The 14847-nt window shown below is 38.5% G+C and overlaps 2 protein-coding genes across 2 annotated transcripts; one reads left to right on the top strand and one right to left on the bottom strand.

The window, feature by feature from the left end:
* Positions 1-8535: 8535 nt before the first annotated feature.
* Positions 8536-9804, top strand: LOC107461313 (uncharacterized). Its single transcript, XM_016079801.1, has 2 exons — positions 8536-9257; positions 9786-9804. Exons 1-2 carry the CDS (start codon positions 8536-8538, stop codon positions 9802-9804), a joined length of 741 nt encoding a protein of 246 aa, XP_015935287.1.
* An 811-nt stretch (positions 9805-10615) lies between these two features.
* Positions 10616-13134, bottom strand: LOC107461514 (uncharacterized). Its single transcript, XM_021129042.2, has 3 exons — positions 11611-13134; positions 11122-11518; positions 10616-11017 (listed from the first exon to the last, which is right to left on the bottom strand). The coding sequence occupies exons 1-3, from the start codon at positions 13086-13088 to the stop codon at positions 10616-10618; spliced, it is 2277 nt and encodes a 758-aa protein (XP_020984701.1). The 5' UTR covers positions 13089-13134.
* Positions 13135-14847: the final 1713 nt, after the last annotated feature.

Here is a 14847-nt window from a genome sequence, read left to right as displayed (position 1 = left end):
AAAACCTTTACCTTGGTCGGCTGTCCTTTGTCCAAGTTTTCTTGAACTTTTTCTTAAAGACTTGGGGACAGTTTCTGCCTCTGGTTTTTGATGGATTTTCTTATCTCTTTTTGATATTCCTCGTACTCAATTTTTCCTTATTGAGTTTCCGTAACTTAGGTTATTTATGTGATGCATTTCATTTCTTCTCGGTTTTTCCGACTTATAAGTCGACTAATTTCTGAGTTCTTTCATGATCTACTTTTATAACCTCTTTACACCGACTTGTACCTCGTCATTTTATCCTGACGACCATTTAGGTCGGTTCATGGGATTTTTATGCTTTGTCGAGCATAAGTCAGTGCGTTTCGTAGAGAGTGAAAGCATAAAAAGGAATTTTGCAAAGAGATATGAGAAAAACATCTTTATTCAAAGGTAGTTTTTTTCTACTAAGGGTTTTGATAATTTTTGTTGCCCCTTAGTCCCCACTTTGATGCCTCGTTAAAAACCCCCCTTCAAGAAAACCCTTTCTTTGGGAAAAAACCATGAAATTGGGAAAAGAGTACATCAGGGAGTGGAGTTCACTTTTAACTATAGTACCTTTTCATATTGTAAGCATGCCATGACCTAGGTAGCTCGGTGCCGTTTAAGTCGGTCACTTTATAGTAGCCTTTTCCTAAGACCTCCTTAATTTTGTATGGTCCTTTCCAATTTGCCGCGAGCTTGCCATCCCCAGATTTGTTGACTCCTATGTTGTTTCTAATCAAGATCAGGTCGTCTGGGGTGAAGCTTCTTCGAATGACCTTTTTGTTATATCTGTTTATCATCCTTTGTTTCAATGCTGCCTCTCTTATTTGGGCTTGTTCTCAAACTTCAGGAAGTAGCTCAAGTTCTTCTTTGTGTCCTTGTATGTTTCCAACTTCATCGTAGAAGCTCACCCTTGGACTTTGCCCATTGATTTCTACTGGTATCATGGCTTCTACGCCGTAAGCAAGTTGGAAGGGTGTTTCCCCTGTGGCAGACTGAGGTGTAGTCCGATAAGCCCAAAGTACTTGTGAGAGCTCCTCGGCCCAGGCTCCCTTTGCGTCTTGCAACCTTTTCTTCAAACCTGCCAGTATGACCTTGTTTGCTGCCTCGACTTGTCCATTTACTTGTGGATGTTCTACTGATGTAAACTAATATTTGATCTTCATGCTGGCTACCAGGTTTTTGAAGGTTGAGTCGGTGAACTGAGTGCCATTATCGGTGGTGATGGAGTGAGGTACTCCATACCTGGTGATAATATTTTTGTAGAGGAACTTTCGACTTCTCTGAGCGGTGATGGTGGCTAATGGTTCTGCTTCTATCCACTTTGTGAAATAATCTACTCCCACTATTAGGTATTTTACTTGTCCCGGCGCTTGGGGGAATGGTCCTAGCAAGTCCAACCCCCATTTTGCGAAAGGCCATGGGGAAGTTATACTAATGAGCTCCTCGGGGGGAGCTATATGGAAGTTTGCATGCATTTGGCATGGTTGGCACTTCTTCACAAATTTCGTGGCATCTCTTTGCAAGGTCGGCCAATAGAACCCAACTCGGATTACTTTTCTAGCTAACGACCTGGCCCCAAGATGGTTCCTGCAGATTCCATTGTGAACCTCCTCTAACACCTCGGTTGTCCTTGAGGTCGGGACACATTTTAGTAGTGGTGTTGATATTCCCCTTTTGTAGAGGATATTTTTCACCAGGGTGTAGTTTTGTGCTTCCCTCCGGATCTTTTTGGCCTCTTTTTCTTCTTTGGGGAGGATGTCGAATTTTAGGTATTCGACTAAGGGCTTCATCCACCCGAGGTCTAACCCGGTGACTTCAAGGACATCTTGAACGGCCTCTGTTTTGGCCATAGAGGGTTCTAGGAGAGTTTCTTGGATTAGGCTTCTGTTGTTCCCTCCTGGTTTGGTACTTGCAAGCTTGGAGAGGGCGTCTGCTCTGCTGTTGAGGTCCTGGGTTATATGCTTGATCTCGGTCTCTTCAAAGCACCTAAGATGCTCCAAGGTTTTGTCTAAGTACCTTTTCATGTTGGGATCTTTGGCCTGATACTCTCCGTTTATTTGGGAAGTCACCACCTGAGAGTCGCTGAATATCATTACTTTGGTTGCACCAACTTCTTCTGCCAGTTTTAACCCTGCAATCAGGGCTTCGTATTCTGCCTGATTATTGGAGGCTGGGAACTCGAACTTGAGGGAGACTTCTATTTGCATTTCCCCTTCGTTGACCAGTATTATGTCTGCACCGCTTCCAACCTTGTTGGAGGATCTATCTACATATAACTCCCATGTAGTGGATTTTTCCTCTTGATCTCGTGCGTATTCTAGTATGAAGTCGGTGAGGCATTGGGCTTTTATTGCCGTCCGAGTTTCATACTTTAGGTCGAACTCGGAGAGCTTTATTACCTATTGAACCATTCTGCCCGTAATATCCGTCTTCTGAAGGATCTGCTTCATGGGCTGGTTTGTTCGTACGTTTAATGTGTGCGCTTGAAAATAAGGCCGTAGCTGTCACGAGGCTACTACTAAGGAGTATGCAAACTTTTCAAGTTTTTGATACTTTAGTTCAGGGCCTTGTAGAACTTTGCTGATGAAGTACACAGGATGCTGCCCGACCTCCTCTTCCTGTATTAGAGCTAATGCTATAACTTTGTCTGCTACCGACAGATACAGGACGAGTTCTTCCCCGACTAAGGGTCAGGTCAGAATTGGAGGTTTGGTAAAAAATCTTTTGAACTCCTGGAATGCTTCTTCGCATTCCGGAGTCCATTCGAACTGGCATCCTTTCCTTAGTAGAGAGAATAGTGGAAGGGATTTTAGTGCCGATCCCGCCAGGAACCGGAGAAAGCAGCAATTCGGCCGTTTTGAACCTCTCTTAGGCAAGTCGGGCTTTTCATTTCTAGAATAGCTTTGCACTTGTCGGGATTTGCTTCGATCCCCCTTTGTGTTAGCATGAACCCTAGAAATTTTCCAGCCTCCACTGCGAAGGTACATTTTGTAGGATTTAGTCTCATCCCATATAACCTTACGGTGTTGAAAACTTGCGAGAGATCTGTCAAGAGGTCGGATTCCTCCCTGGTTTTTACTAGCATGTCATCCACGTAGACCTCCAGTAAGTTCCCGAGGTGGGGAGCGAACACCTTATTCATCAACTTTTGGTATGTGGCCCTAGCATTTTTCAATCCAAAAGGCATGACCACATAACAGTAGTTTGCTCTGGGTGTGATGAATGAGGTTTTTTCTTCATCCGGCTTATACATCGGGATTTGATTGTATCCCGAGTAGGCATCCATAAACGACATGTATTGATACCCTGAGCTCGCGTCTACTAGAGTATCAATACTTGGAAGTGGATATGGGTCTTTGGGGCATGTCTTGTTCAGGTCAGTATAATCGACGCACATCCTCCACTTGCCGTTTTGCTTTTTGACCAGCACTACATTTGCCAGCCGTGCCGGATACTTGACCTCTCTGATGAAGTCAGCCTCTAAGAGGGCTTGTACTTGCTCCTCCACCACTTAAGCTCATTCTGGTCTGAGCTTACGCCTACGCTGCTGTACAGGTCGTGATCCGGGGTGTACTGAAAGCTTGTGGGACATGAGCTGAGGGTCTATCCCTGCATGTCAGAAGCTTTCCAGGCGAAGATGTCAGAATTATCTCGTAGGAGCTTTATCAGCCTCTGTTTTAAATCTCCATCTACACTGGCTCCTATGTTGGTGTTTTTCCCTTCCTCTTCTCCGATTTGAACCTCTTCAGTTTTTCCGCCCGGTTGCGACCGCAGCTCTTCTTTAGCTTTTACCCCACCGAGCTCTATGGTGTGAACTTATTTTCCTTTTTCTCTGAGGTTCAAGCTTTCATTGTAGAATTTTCTCACCAATTTCTGGTCTCTCCGCACCGTCGCTATTCCCTTAGGCGTTGGTAATTTCATGCAAAGGTGAGGAGTTGACATTACCGCTCCGAGTCGATTTAGGATGGCCCTGCCAATTAAGGCATTATATGCCAACCCAACATCGACGACTATAAAGTCGATGCTTAGAGTTTTGGATTTTTCCCCCTTTCCAAAGGTCGTGTGGAGGGGTATGTATCCTAGTGGCTTTATTGGCATATCTCCTAGTCCATACAAGGTGTCCAGGTAAGCTTTTAGCTCCCTTTCATCCAACCCTAGTTTGTCGAATGCTGGCTTGAAGAGGATGTCAGCCGAGCTCCCTTGATCCACCAAGATTCTGTGGAGATGGGCATTTGCCAGGATCATGGTTATCACCATCGGGTCGTCATGCCCGGGGATGATCCCTTACCCATCATCTTTGGTGAATGAGATGGTTGGGAGATCGAGAGTCTCGCTCCCGACCTGGTAGACCCGTTTTAGATGGGCCTAGGGGGTGGAAGCCTTTCAGTGTGGCAAATTTCCCTATACACATCGACTAGAAAAACTTTCAGAGGAGTATAAGAGTGATATCTCCTTGGCTTCTCTACACCGATCTCCTCCTTCTTCTTGGGTTCTCTCTCTTTCTCTTTCGACAGATGAGAGTGCCCAAGCCGCCAATTCGGCTCTCGTAGTCTAGTGTTTTTGGTGCACAGAATTGTGATTTACACTTTTCACAACTCTGGTGCCACTAACCAGCAAGTGCACTGGGTCGTCCAAGTAATACCTTACGTGAGTAAGGGTCGATCCCACAGAGATTGTCAGCTTGAAGCAAGCTATGGTCATCTTGTAAATCTCAGTCAGGCGGATTCAAATGGTTATGTGGTTTTGATAATTAAAAGAGAAATAAAACATAAAATAGGATAGAGATACTTATGCAATTCATTGGTGGGAATTTCAGATAAGCGTATAGAGATGCTTTGTTCCCTCTGCGCCTCTGCTTTCCTATTGTCCTCATCCAATCATGCGTACTCCCTTCCATGGCAAGCTGTATGTTGGTGGATCATCGTTGTCAATGGCTACCATCCGTCCTCTTAGTGAAAACATGTCCGCTACGGTTTCCCGCATGACTAATCAGCTGTCGGTTCTCGATCGTGTCGGAATAGGATAATACATTTATTCTTTTGCACACTGTCACTGCGCCCAACATTCACGAGTTTGAAGCTCGTCACAGTCATCCCATCCCAGATCCTATTCAGAATACCACAGACAAGGTTTAGACTTTCCGGATCTCAAAAATGCTGCCAATTGATTCTAGCTTATACCACGAAGGTTCTAACATCACGGATTCGACTGCTCTGTTGTAAGGAGAGGTGATTCAGATCCGTGGGTCAGAGACCAAAGAGAGTATAATTCAGTTGTCATCCAATGACTACGTTGAACATCATGTAGACCGCTTTGTTGTTGTCAGGCACGCGGATCTTGGCTAAGCGAGTAACAAAGATTGTGTGATTGTCACGGGTCACCCCTTCATTCTGACTTAACTGAATTAAGTACAAGAGTATATCTTGGAGGAGAAGTAGGCATGAATTGAATAGAAAAACAATAATACTTGCATTAATTCATGAGGAACAGCAGAACTCCACACCTTAATCTATGAGGTGTAGAAACTCCACCGTTGAAAATACATAAGTGATGAAGGTCAAGGCATGGTAGAATGGCCAGCCCCTAAACGTGATCAAGAGATCAAAAGCGATCCAAAGGTAGTCTCAAAAATGATCTAAAGATATGAATACAATAGTAAAAGGTGCGATTTATACTAAACTAGTAAACTAGGTTTATAGAAAATGAGTAACTAAGTGTAGATAGTGCAGAAATCCACTTCCGGGGACCACTTGGTGTGTGTTTGGGCTGAGCATTGAAGCTTTCACGTGCATAGGCTCTTCTTGGAGTTTAAACGCCAGTTTTGGTGCCAGTTTGGGCGTTTAACTCCAGCTTTGGTGCCAGTCTTGGCGTTTTACGCCAGAAAAGGGTCTCTGACCGGCGTTTTGACGCCAGTTTGGGCCATCAAATTTCAGGCAAAATATGAACTATTATATATTGATGGAAAGCCCAAGATGTCTACTTTCCAACGCAACTAAGAGCACGCCAATTGGACTTCTTTAGCTCCAGAAAATCCACTTTGAGTGCAGAGAGGTCAGAATCCAACAACATCTTTAGTCCTTTCTCAGCCTTTGAATCAGATTTTTGCTCAGGTCCCTCAATTTCAGCCAGAAAATACCTGAAATCACAGAAAAACACACAAACTCATAGTAAAGTCTAGAAATGTGATTTTTGCATAAAAACTAATAAAAATATACTAAAAAGTAACTAAAACATATTAAAAACTATGTAAAAACAATGCCAAAAAGCGTATAAATTATCCGCTCATCAGTTTTCCTCCATGTTGATGTACTTTTTGGCTCTTTCCTATACATCATTCAAGGAGGTAGGGTGCCTTTTTGATATGGATTGGGAGAAGGAGCCTTCCCTAAGTCCATTTACTAGGCCCATGATTACTGCCTCCGTGGGCAGGTCTTGAATCTCCAAGCACGCTTTGTTGAACCTTTCCATGTGGTTCCTTAAAGGTTCTCCAACCTCCTGTTTTACACCCAGGAGGCTCAGTGCGTGCTTTACCTTATCTTTTTAAATAGAGAACCGCATCAGAAATTTTTGCAAGAGGTCGTCGAAGCTCGTGACCGATCTTGGAAGGAGGCTGTCGGACCACTTCATCGCTGCTTTCGTCAAAGTGGTCGGGAAAGCTTTGCAGCGAGTGGCATCAGAAGCATTGGCCAGGTACATCCGACTTTTGAAGTTGCTCAGATGATGGTTTGGATCCATGGTCCCGTCATAGAGGTCCATATCAGGGCTTTTGAAGTTCCTTGGAACTTTTGCCCTCATTATATCCTCACTGAACAGGTCGTCTTCCCCCAAGGGTGAATCTTCTCGGTCACTGCGATTGTTCCGGCTTTTAAGGGAAGATTCTATTTTTAAGAGTTTTTCTTCTAACTCTTTTCGTCGCTCTATCTCTTCCCTTAAGTTTCTCTCCGCCTCTCGTTATCATTCTAATTCCTGTTCTAGCTGCTCTAGACGTCCTTGGTGGCCATGGACCAATCCCATTAGTTGAGCTGCATGGGGGCGGTCCTTCCTTTCCTGATTTGCATCCTTTCGATGAATTTACCTTTGGGTTTTTTAACCCAGAGGTACCTTCTTTGTGTTGGTCATTCGCTTCCTGGTGGAGGGCCATGTCCGCATCATTATTTCCCGTGTTCAGATTTTCTTATTCTGAATTGGTCGTGGCGTGGCCATCTTCAGGTTAGTTGTCCGCCATCGAAGGATGATCTCTCGGGTCCCCGACAACGTCGCCAATATTACGTTGGGTAACCGGAGATTGATGGACTGGACTCACGAGGTTGGCCCAATCTTATTGGGAAGAAGGCCTTCAGGCTTGGTCCCGCGTTTGAGACCTTTATCTGACTTGTATTTGAAGGAATGAGAAGAAGGGGGTGGTACCTGCAAAGACACTCCGATGCCTAAGTCAGCAAGGGTCCAAGCAGGTTTAGAGAGTATGGGAACTTAGAGATACCTGAGGGTTGTCAGTGTACTTATAGTGGTGAATCCATAACCACCGTTGGAGTGGTTCCACCTTTTAAGGAGGATAACCGTCCCTTTATCTTGGGGAGGTTGAGATTTAACCCCTGGAAGTGGGTTGAGAGATTTTAGGGGCAGTTACCTATTTGAATAAGTGTTATCTGCCAACTAATTTTTGTCCCCGACTTCTTTGTGGCAGAACCTATGTCGAACCCGACCTCTTACGAGGAGGTCGGTTTGCAGAGGGTGGCCAATCTTGTAGATTGAGCCTTTACATACTATTGGATCTGGGCCCCATCATTGGATCTGGGTATAAACAAATGCAAAACAAAGCGATAACAAAAAATAAAAAGGGACAACATATGAAATGAGAAAAGAAAAAAGATAATAATAAAAATAGGGACTGAAAAAAAAAGAATGCAATAAAAAAGGTAACTAAGAAAATAAATGTAATTAAACTTTTAAATTATAAGAGTAAGTTGACATAGAAAAGATTCATAAAATACGTTTACTTATTTTAAAATGGTTTAATTACTCTATTGGTCCCTATAGTTTCGCAAAATTTTCAATATACTTTTTTTCTTTTTAATTGGGTCCTTGCACTAATTTTTTTTCAATTGAGTCCCTATACTTTTTTTTCCTTTTATTTGAGTCCCTGCATCAATTTTTTTTAGTTGGGTCTCTATACAATTAAGCTAATTACTACTAAGAGGGACCTAATTGAAAAAAAAAAAAAAATTAGTGCAGGACCCAATTAAAAGGAAAAAAAGTATAGGGACCTAATTGAAAATTTTGTGAAACTATAGGAACTAACAGAGTAATTAAACCTTTTAAAATTTAAATTTAAAATTCACTTATTTGTTGATGAAGTATTAAATTGAGGGTTGATTAAGCGTTAACTAACCAACATGATTCTATCTTCTCTCTTTTATATTTAATTCTTAATTCTTAATTTATCTGAATAAATATCCCACAAGACCTACAACAACCACTCCCTCTCCTTCTCCCTCTGTCTTCAAATCCTAGAAATTTCTGGAAAATATGAGGACGATCAAAGAGTTTTTCTTGAGGCACTACTACTCTCTTTGGCTGTCACCATCACTATCACCACCGTCACACATGAATTCTAACGACGTAGAAAATCACAGAAACAGCGACGTCACCACAAAACAAATAAAGATCAACAAAGAGGAGGGAAGAGGCGAGTCATCCTCGATTTCCTCGTTCTTATGCGAAATCTGCATTGATACTAAAACCGAAGTAGAAAATTTCTCTATAACCGGTTGCAGCCACTCATATTGTACGGATTGCGTGGTGAAGTACGTTGGTTCTAAGCTTGACGACAACGTGATTAATATCTGGTGTCCGACTCCTCGGTGTGGTGGTTTCTTGGAACTCGACGGTTGCCGCGAGGTTCTACCAAAGATAGTTTTCGATCGATGGGATAAGTTATTGTGTGAAGCTGCTGTTGTTGAGAATGAGAGCGAGAGATTCATGTATTGCCCCTTCAAGGACTGCTCTGCCCTTATGATCGTCGACGATGATTCACCAACGGAATCAGAATGCCCTAGCTGTAATAGGCAGATCTGCGTCATGTGCGAGGCAGTTTGGCATCATGGGAGCACGTGCGAAGAATTTGGGAGGACATATAATGAATATAGAGTAGTGATGGAGGTAGCGGCCAGGAACCAGTGGATGAGGTGCCCAAACTGCAGGTTCTTTATTGAGAAAAAACGTTTCACCTGCGATAAAATCCGTTGCAGGTGCAGACATTTGTTCTGTTACGGCTGTGGAAATTGTTGGGATTCCACCTGCGAGTGTTATCTCATCACCCTCAAAAAAAATACTACTTATCCTTTAAATACTGTCTTTAGTTCACTCTTTAAATTTAATATCTTATTATTTTAATTTTTTAATTAATCATATTTTTTATTTTTATTTAATTTATTATTATAGTTGAATATTATACAATTTTTAAAAATACCTAATTGAATTACACCCTCAATCCCCCAACCGTATTCGGTCTGTTATTCAATTCTAAGTTTGTAACTCAATTTTATTTTACTTGGATTTATCAATATTTCTCTAGCTTCCAACTTCTAAGTGTGTTGTTTTATCACCAGAGAATAATAATAATGTCCATCTAAATAATAGATACAGGTTATTGCTTGCACCTGCAACACTCAATCCTTAATTTATTATTATTTTTCTTTTTATAGCTCATTTTTTGTTAAGGAACTCTATAAATGAATTTAAAATGAATTATTAGATCTTCAAAAATATGAATGCAGATACAAAACTGCCATATAATTACTTAGAGACTATCTTATAATAGATATATAGTGGTATGCACATGTTGAATTAACTTAATAATATTATAAATTATTGTTATAATTTGTCCAAAAATACTATATGCATATACAAATTTAGTTATTAAATTAATCATTATATATTTATGTGTAAATATATGTTGTGTAATTTATTTTCATTGTTTAACTCAATTTTAATATTTATTTGATATATATGATTAATTTAATGATTAATTTTTTGCATATATAAACCTAAAATAATTGATAATCTATATTTTAATTTTAAAAGTTCTAATTTCATATTATAAATCATATCTCTAAAATATTGAAATAAAAGTTTCATGATTTATGATTAGTTGTGAATTGTGCATGGACTTCACGTTTGGCCACCTTCTAACTAATTTTGTTCTGTTCTTCATATATTATATACTTCTATTAGAATCATATAATACAGTCACATTTTAATTATGATAATAATAATATCTTATATAAAATACAAAGAGTTTTTAAATATATTAAACCATTCTTTCACCTTAACCAAGGTAGTGAACTCGTAGTTTTTAGCTCGAGTCGTTAAGCTAACCCAAAATCGTAATTCGTTGAATCGTAAGACGGAACGTAAATATGACTCGTAAATTATAAAAATATATATATATATATACCATAACAAGTCAAAAGTCACAATTCAACACAAATTCACAACTCACAAGTTCATACACACTAAAATAAATTCAAGTAGCAAATAAACCAACCAAACTACTAGAATAAATAACTAATTAACTAAAATCTAAACAAGTTATTTAATAATTATTTTATTCTTCATCAGTCATAAAATCTTCACGAGTTTCACAAACTTCTGCATTACCATCTTCATCATTATCAGGAGCAGGAGGAAGAGGTCCTTGGAGAAGTTCTTCAAACTCATCATCATCAAGATAAGGAATTGTCAAAGGATCCTTAGAGGCACCAACAACTCTATTACCACTTGCTTCATCATTTAAATCAGGATCTGGAATTAGAGCATCTAAATCTTCTTCTTCTCCATCTTCGTCAGCAACAATCCACTCTTCATCAGAGTCCAACTCATCAAGACTATAGTCATAATCAAGACTTCTTCTAGTTTGTTTTTTCTTTGCTAATCTTGAGTTTGTCATCACAAACACAACATCATTCATGGTTTTAGCTTTTAAACGGTTTCTCCTTTTTGTGTGAACCTTTCAAAAGTAGATAAAAAATATTAGTCAAACAACAAGATAGAATTGAGGAATTAACAACCAAATTTATAAAAGTAAAATGCAACTTATATTTAATTACTAACCATCTCAAAAGCACTCCAATTACGTTCACATCCAGATGAACTACATGTCAAATTCAAGACACGAATTGCAAATTGTTGGAGCTCTGGATGCTGATCTCCATAAGAATCCCACCATTGAGCTGGAGTTTTAGTATAAATTGTATTTTGAGCTACTTTACTACCAAAAAACTCTTTTTGAGTCTTAAAATCTTCAAGTTGAACATCCATCTTAGTGATTAAATCTGGATTTCCTGTCATCCTTTCCATACAAGCATAAAACTGCTTCTTAAGCTCATAAGCAATTTTAAAACCAGAGCTATAATGAATTTGAGGATTCAAATAATAGCCTGCAGCATGCAATGGCCTATGAAGTTGGTTTCCCCATCTTGCATCAATAATATCCCAAATAGGTATATAACTAAATCATAAAAAAATTAATAAATTATTTACAAAATAAACAATATTTTTAGAATTGCATTAATTAAAAAATAAAATAATTAGACACTTTACTTTGTCTCAACTCCTTGAAATGCATCTCGTATTTTCTCCTTTGCACTTGTCATTTCTTCATAAATAAATCCCATTGCAGGCTTTTCTTCTGAATCTACCATACGAAGCACATGAAGAAGAGGGTAGGCAGCCCTCAAGCAAATTACCACTTCTTTCCAAAACACCTTATCTAACACCACACTTGCAATTATCTTTCCATCTTTTGTCTTTGCAAATTTACTAGAAGTCCATTGATCAGAAAGAAACATTCTTATTAAGGAACCTTTGTTGTCATTGAGACATCCCAAAGTAAGGTAAGAAGTTGCAAAACGGGTCATACCCGGCCTCACCAAATCTTTCCCTTTAGTGTGGATGTGTAGTAGTGCAATAAGAGCAGTTCTAGCATATATGTAAGTAGTAATCTTTCTACCTTTGTAAATTGTGTCCTTGTGAAGTGTTACTTTTTTTTCCAAGTCTTCTAACATTAAATCAATGCAATGTGCTGCACAAGGCGTCCAAAACAACTTTTTTCTCTTTTTCATTAGCATTTCTCCTGCAGCTTTGTAGTTAGCCGCATTGTCGGTGACAACTTGGATGACATTTTCTTCACCAACCTCTTCAACCACATCATCTATCATTTTGAAGATTTTATCAGCTGTCTTAGTAATATGAGAGGCATCAATAGATTTTAGAAAAACAGTCCCTTTAGGACTATTAACCAAAAAATTTAGGATGGTCCGTCTTCTCTTATCTGTCCAACCATCAGTCATTATTGTGCAACCAACCTGCTTCCAATATGCTCTATGTCCCTCTAGTGATTGTTGAACAAGCTCCACGTGTTTCTTCAAAAGAGGCACCCTTAATTCATGGTAGGATGGTGGCTTGAATCCTTGTCCATATCTTATAGCTTTCTCAAACATTCTACTGTATTCCTCGCTCCTTGAAACATTAAAGGGGATGCCATTGTTGTAGAAAAAAGCACTAATCTCTAAACATACTTCCTCTCTCAAATTCTTCTTAAATATATTGTTGATTGTTGTTTGAGTACTAATGCGTGTTTTCTTGAATATGTTGCCATCTAGTTCTTTTCCCTTTCTTTTTTCACCGGTAGTGTCAACTTCTTTAGTAGCTTCCCCTGGGCTTGCCCCACCCACGCTTGTTTTCTTCATCAAATTCACTTGCAACCCACTCACAACATCCCACATTTGCTTCTTAACTTCATCACTAACAGCTGTACAGGCCCCAACATCTTTTTGAGTTCCTGCTAAGTGGTGTTTCAATCTATAAACTCCCCCTGAAAAAATTTTATGACAGTATTTACATTGTATCTTCTTTCCATCTTCTCCAACAGATATCCTGTGCTCCCATCCTACATCAGTTCTACTTCCAAGAGCATTCTTAGAAACTTTTCTTTTACTAGCAATTCCAGCTGTACTTCCTGATTGAGAAGCTGGAATGTTAGTCGGATTTTCACTTGCATTAGCTTGAGTCGATGCCATTCCTGTTCAGAAAAAAAATAAAAACAGTAAATATTCAATGAATCAATTCAATATCATAGCAAAAATTCAACAATTTAACAAAAATTCAAGAATTACATTCAATGCCACAAGTCCACAACAACAATTCAGAGATATAGATAGTTATAAAATTATTGGGATAATATAGGTGACAAATAATGAATTGATTAAGATATAGATAGTTATAACATGCATGAAATAAATATTATTGCAAGTTTGCAACAAAACCATAAAGCTCAAATAATGAATGTACACATACAATTTAATTTTATGCGTTATATAGAAACATAGATAGATAGTCTTTTTCAATAAATATTATTACATACAAACCCCACACCAATATAGTGTAGTAGTGCTTATTCCTACACAACTATTAGTACTGTCATAATTGCTTATGGTGAAGAATTGAAGATCGAACACATTACAATTCAGCAACTTAGTATAAGCAAATCATTGAAATGCATCAGTTGGAATGGAAGTACTATAATAACACAAGCAAGACTTCTGAGTTGTGAAAAGTAATAAGGCCAGCCATCTTGTTCTTGTCAGGGTTTATTCAAGTGAGAACACCACCACATACATGCCTTAGATCTTGAGGTAAATCAACATAAAGCCAAAGGTTTAATTAATCGTGATAGAATTTTATAACTCAGCACTTGTTTAATTATTGTTATAGTTTATTTTATCTGATAGAGAACAAAGATTATATAAGCATCACTTGGATATCTAATTCAACCAATCATAATATATGTATGTGCTAATGGTTGATGAATTTAAAATCCTGAATCAAATCAAATTTAAACATTTATCTATATGGTTAATTATTATACAACAGGCACATGATCTAATGTCCCTTATTTATACAAATATATATACACCAAAATAAGAGAGATAAGAAATTCAAAAGTACAGAACAGTAAACAAGATTAATTAATGGTTAACAAATCCTATCAAAAATAAGTTAATAGATTAAGTTGGTTGAGAGTTGAGATATGCAAAGTTCTTTGTCTTGTCCTCCATAATGCACTGAACCAATGCTATGAAATTTATAGTCTCTAACTAAATTTGTGACTTCTAACATTTCACTTACCTTATATTACTTTAAAGAGTAATGTCTTTAATTATGCAGAATTCTTTGGTGTGAAATTGGTAGCTATAAATTCCTTGAATTGAAAATGGACATTCCTGTTATTGGTTGGTTGGTAGGTGCTGTTTCCTATAATATAATATATGTCCATATAATTTTACAATCATGTAGCATGTAGGTCAGATTCCTAGTGGCAGTTACTTTCTTTTCAATCTTTTTTAGAAAATACAGAAATTGGCCTAATTAGTCTAATTAGTTAGGTACATTGCTTGTACTTTTAATACAAATTAGGATGAAATTTTGTCATATATTGACATAGAACCACAGAAGTAGCGTTGAATTATCTTACTAGAGTGAGGAAGTGATATGCTTCTTCTATATATCATATTTGTTATATCTACCTTTTAAGAAAGCTTATAAGGTTTGCTAAAGAAGATTAATGGCTGGTTTCAGATAAAGGATAATATATTGATGCACATGCCATTGCCACCCATTGCAGCTTCTTTTTCTGTGAATAGAGAAGTCCATGTTGTTTACAGATTCTACTACAGCTTTTCCGAATTTCTAATAAAGTCACTCAAGTCTCAAGGTAATTAAACTCATATATATAGCAGAGGAACACTTAGCTAGTTAGCTTAATTAAAGTGTCAAGAA

Source organism: Arachis duranensis, chromosome 8 (genome assembly GCF_000817695.3).
Source record: "Arachis duranensis cultivar V14167 chromosome 8, aradu.V14167.gnm2.J7QH, whole genome shotgun sequence".
In the NCBI taxonomy this organism is placed as follows: Eukaryota; Viridiplantae; Streptophyta; class Magnoliopsida; order Fabales; family Fabaceae; genus Arachis; species Arachis duranensis.
Note: the sequence above shows the minus strand (reverse complement) of the source record. Positions and strands in the feature narration are given on the sequence as shown.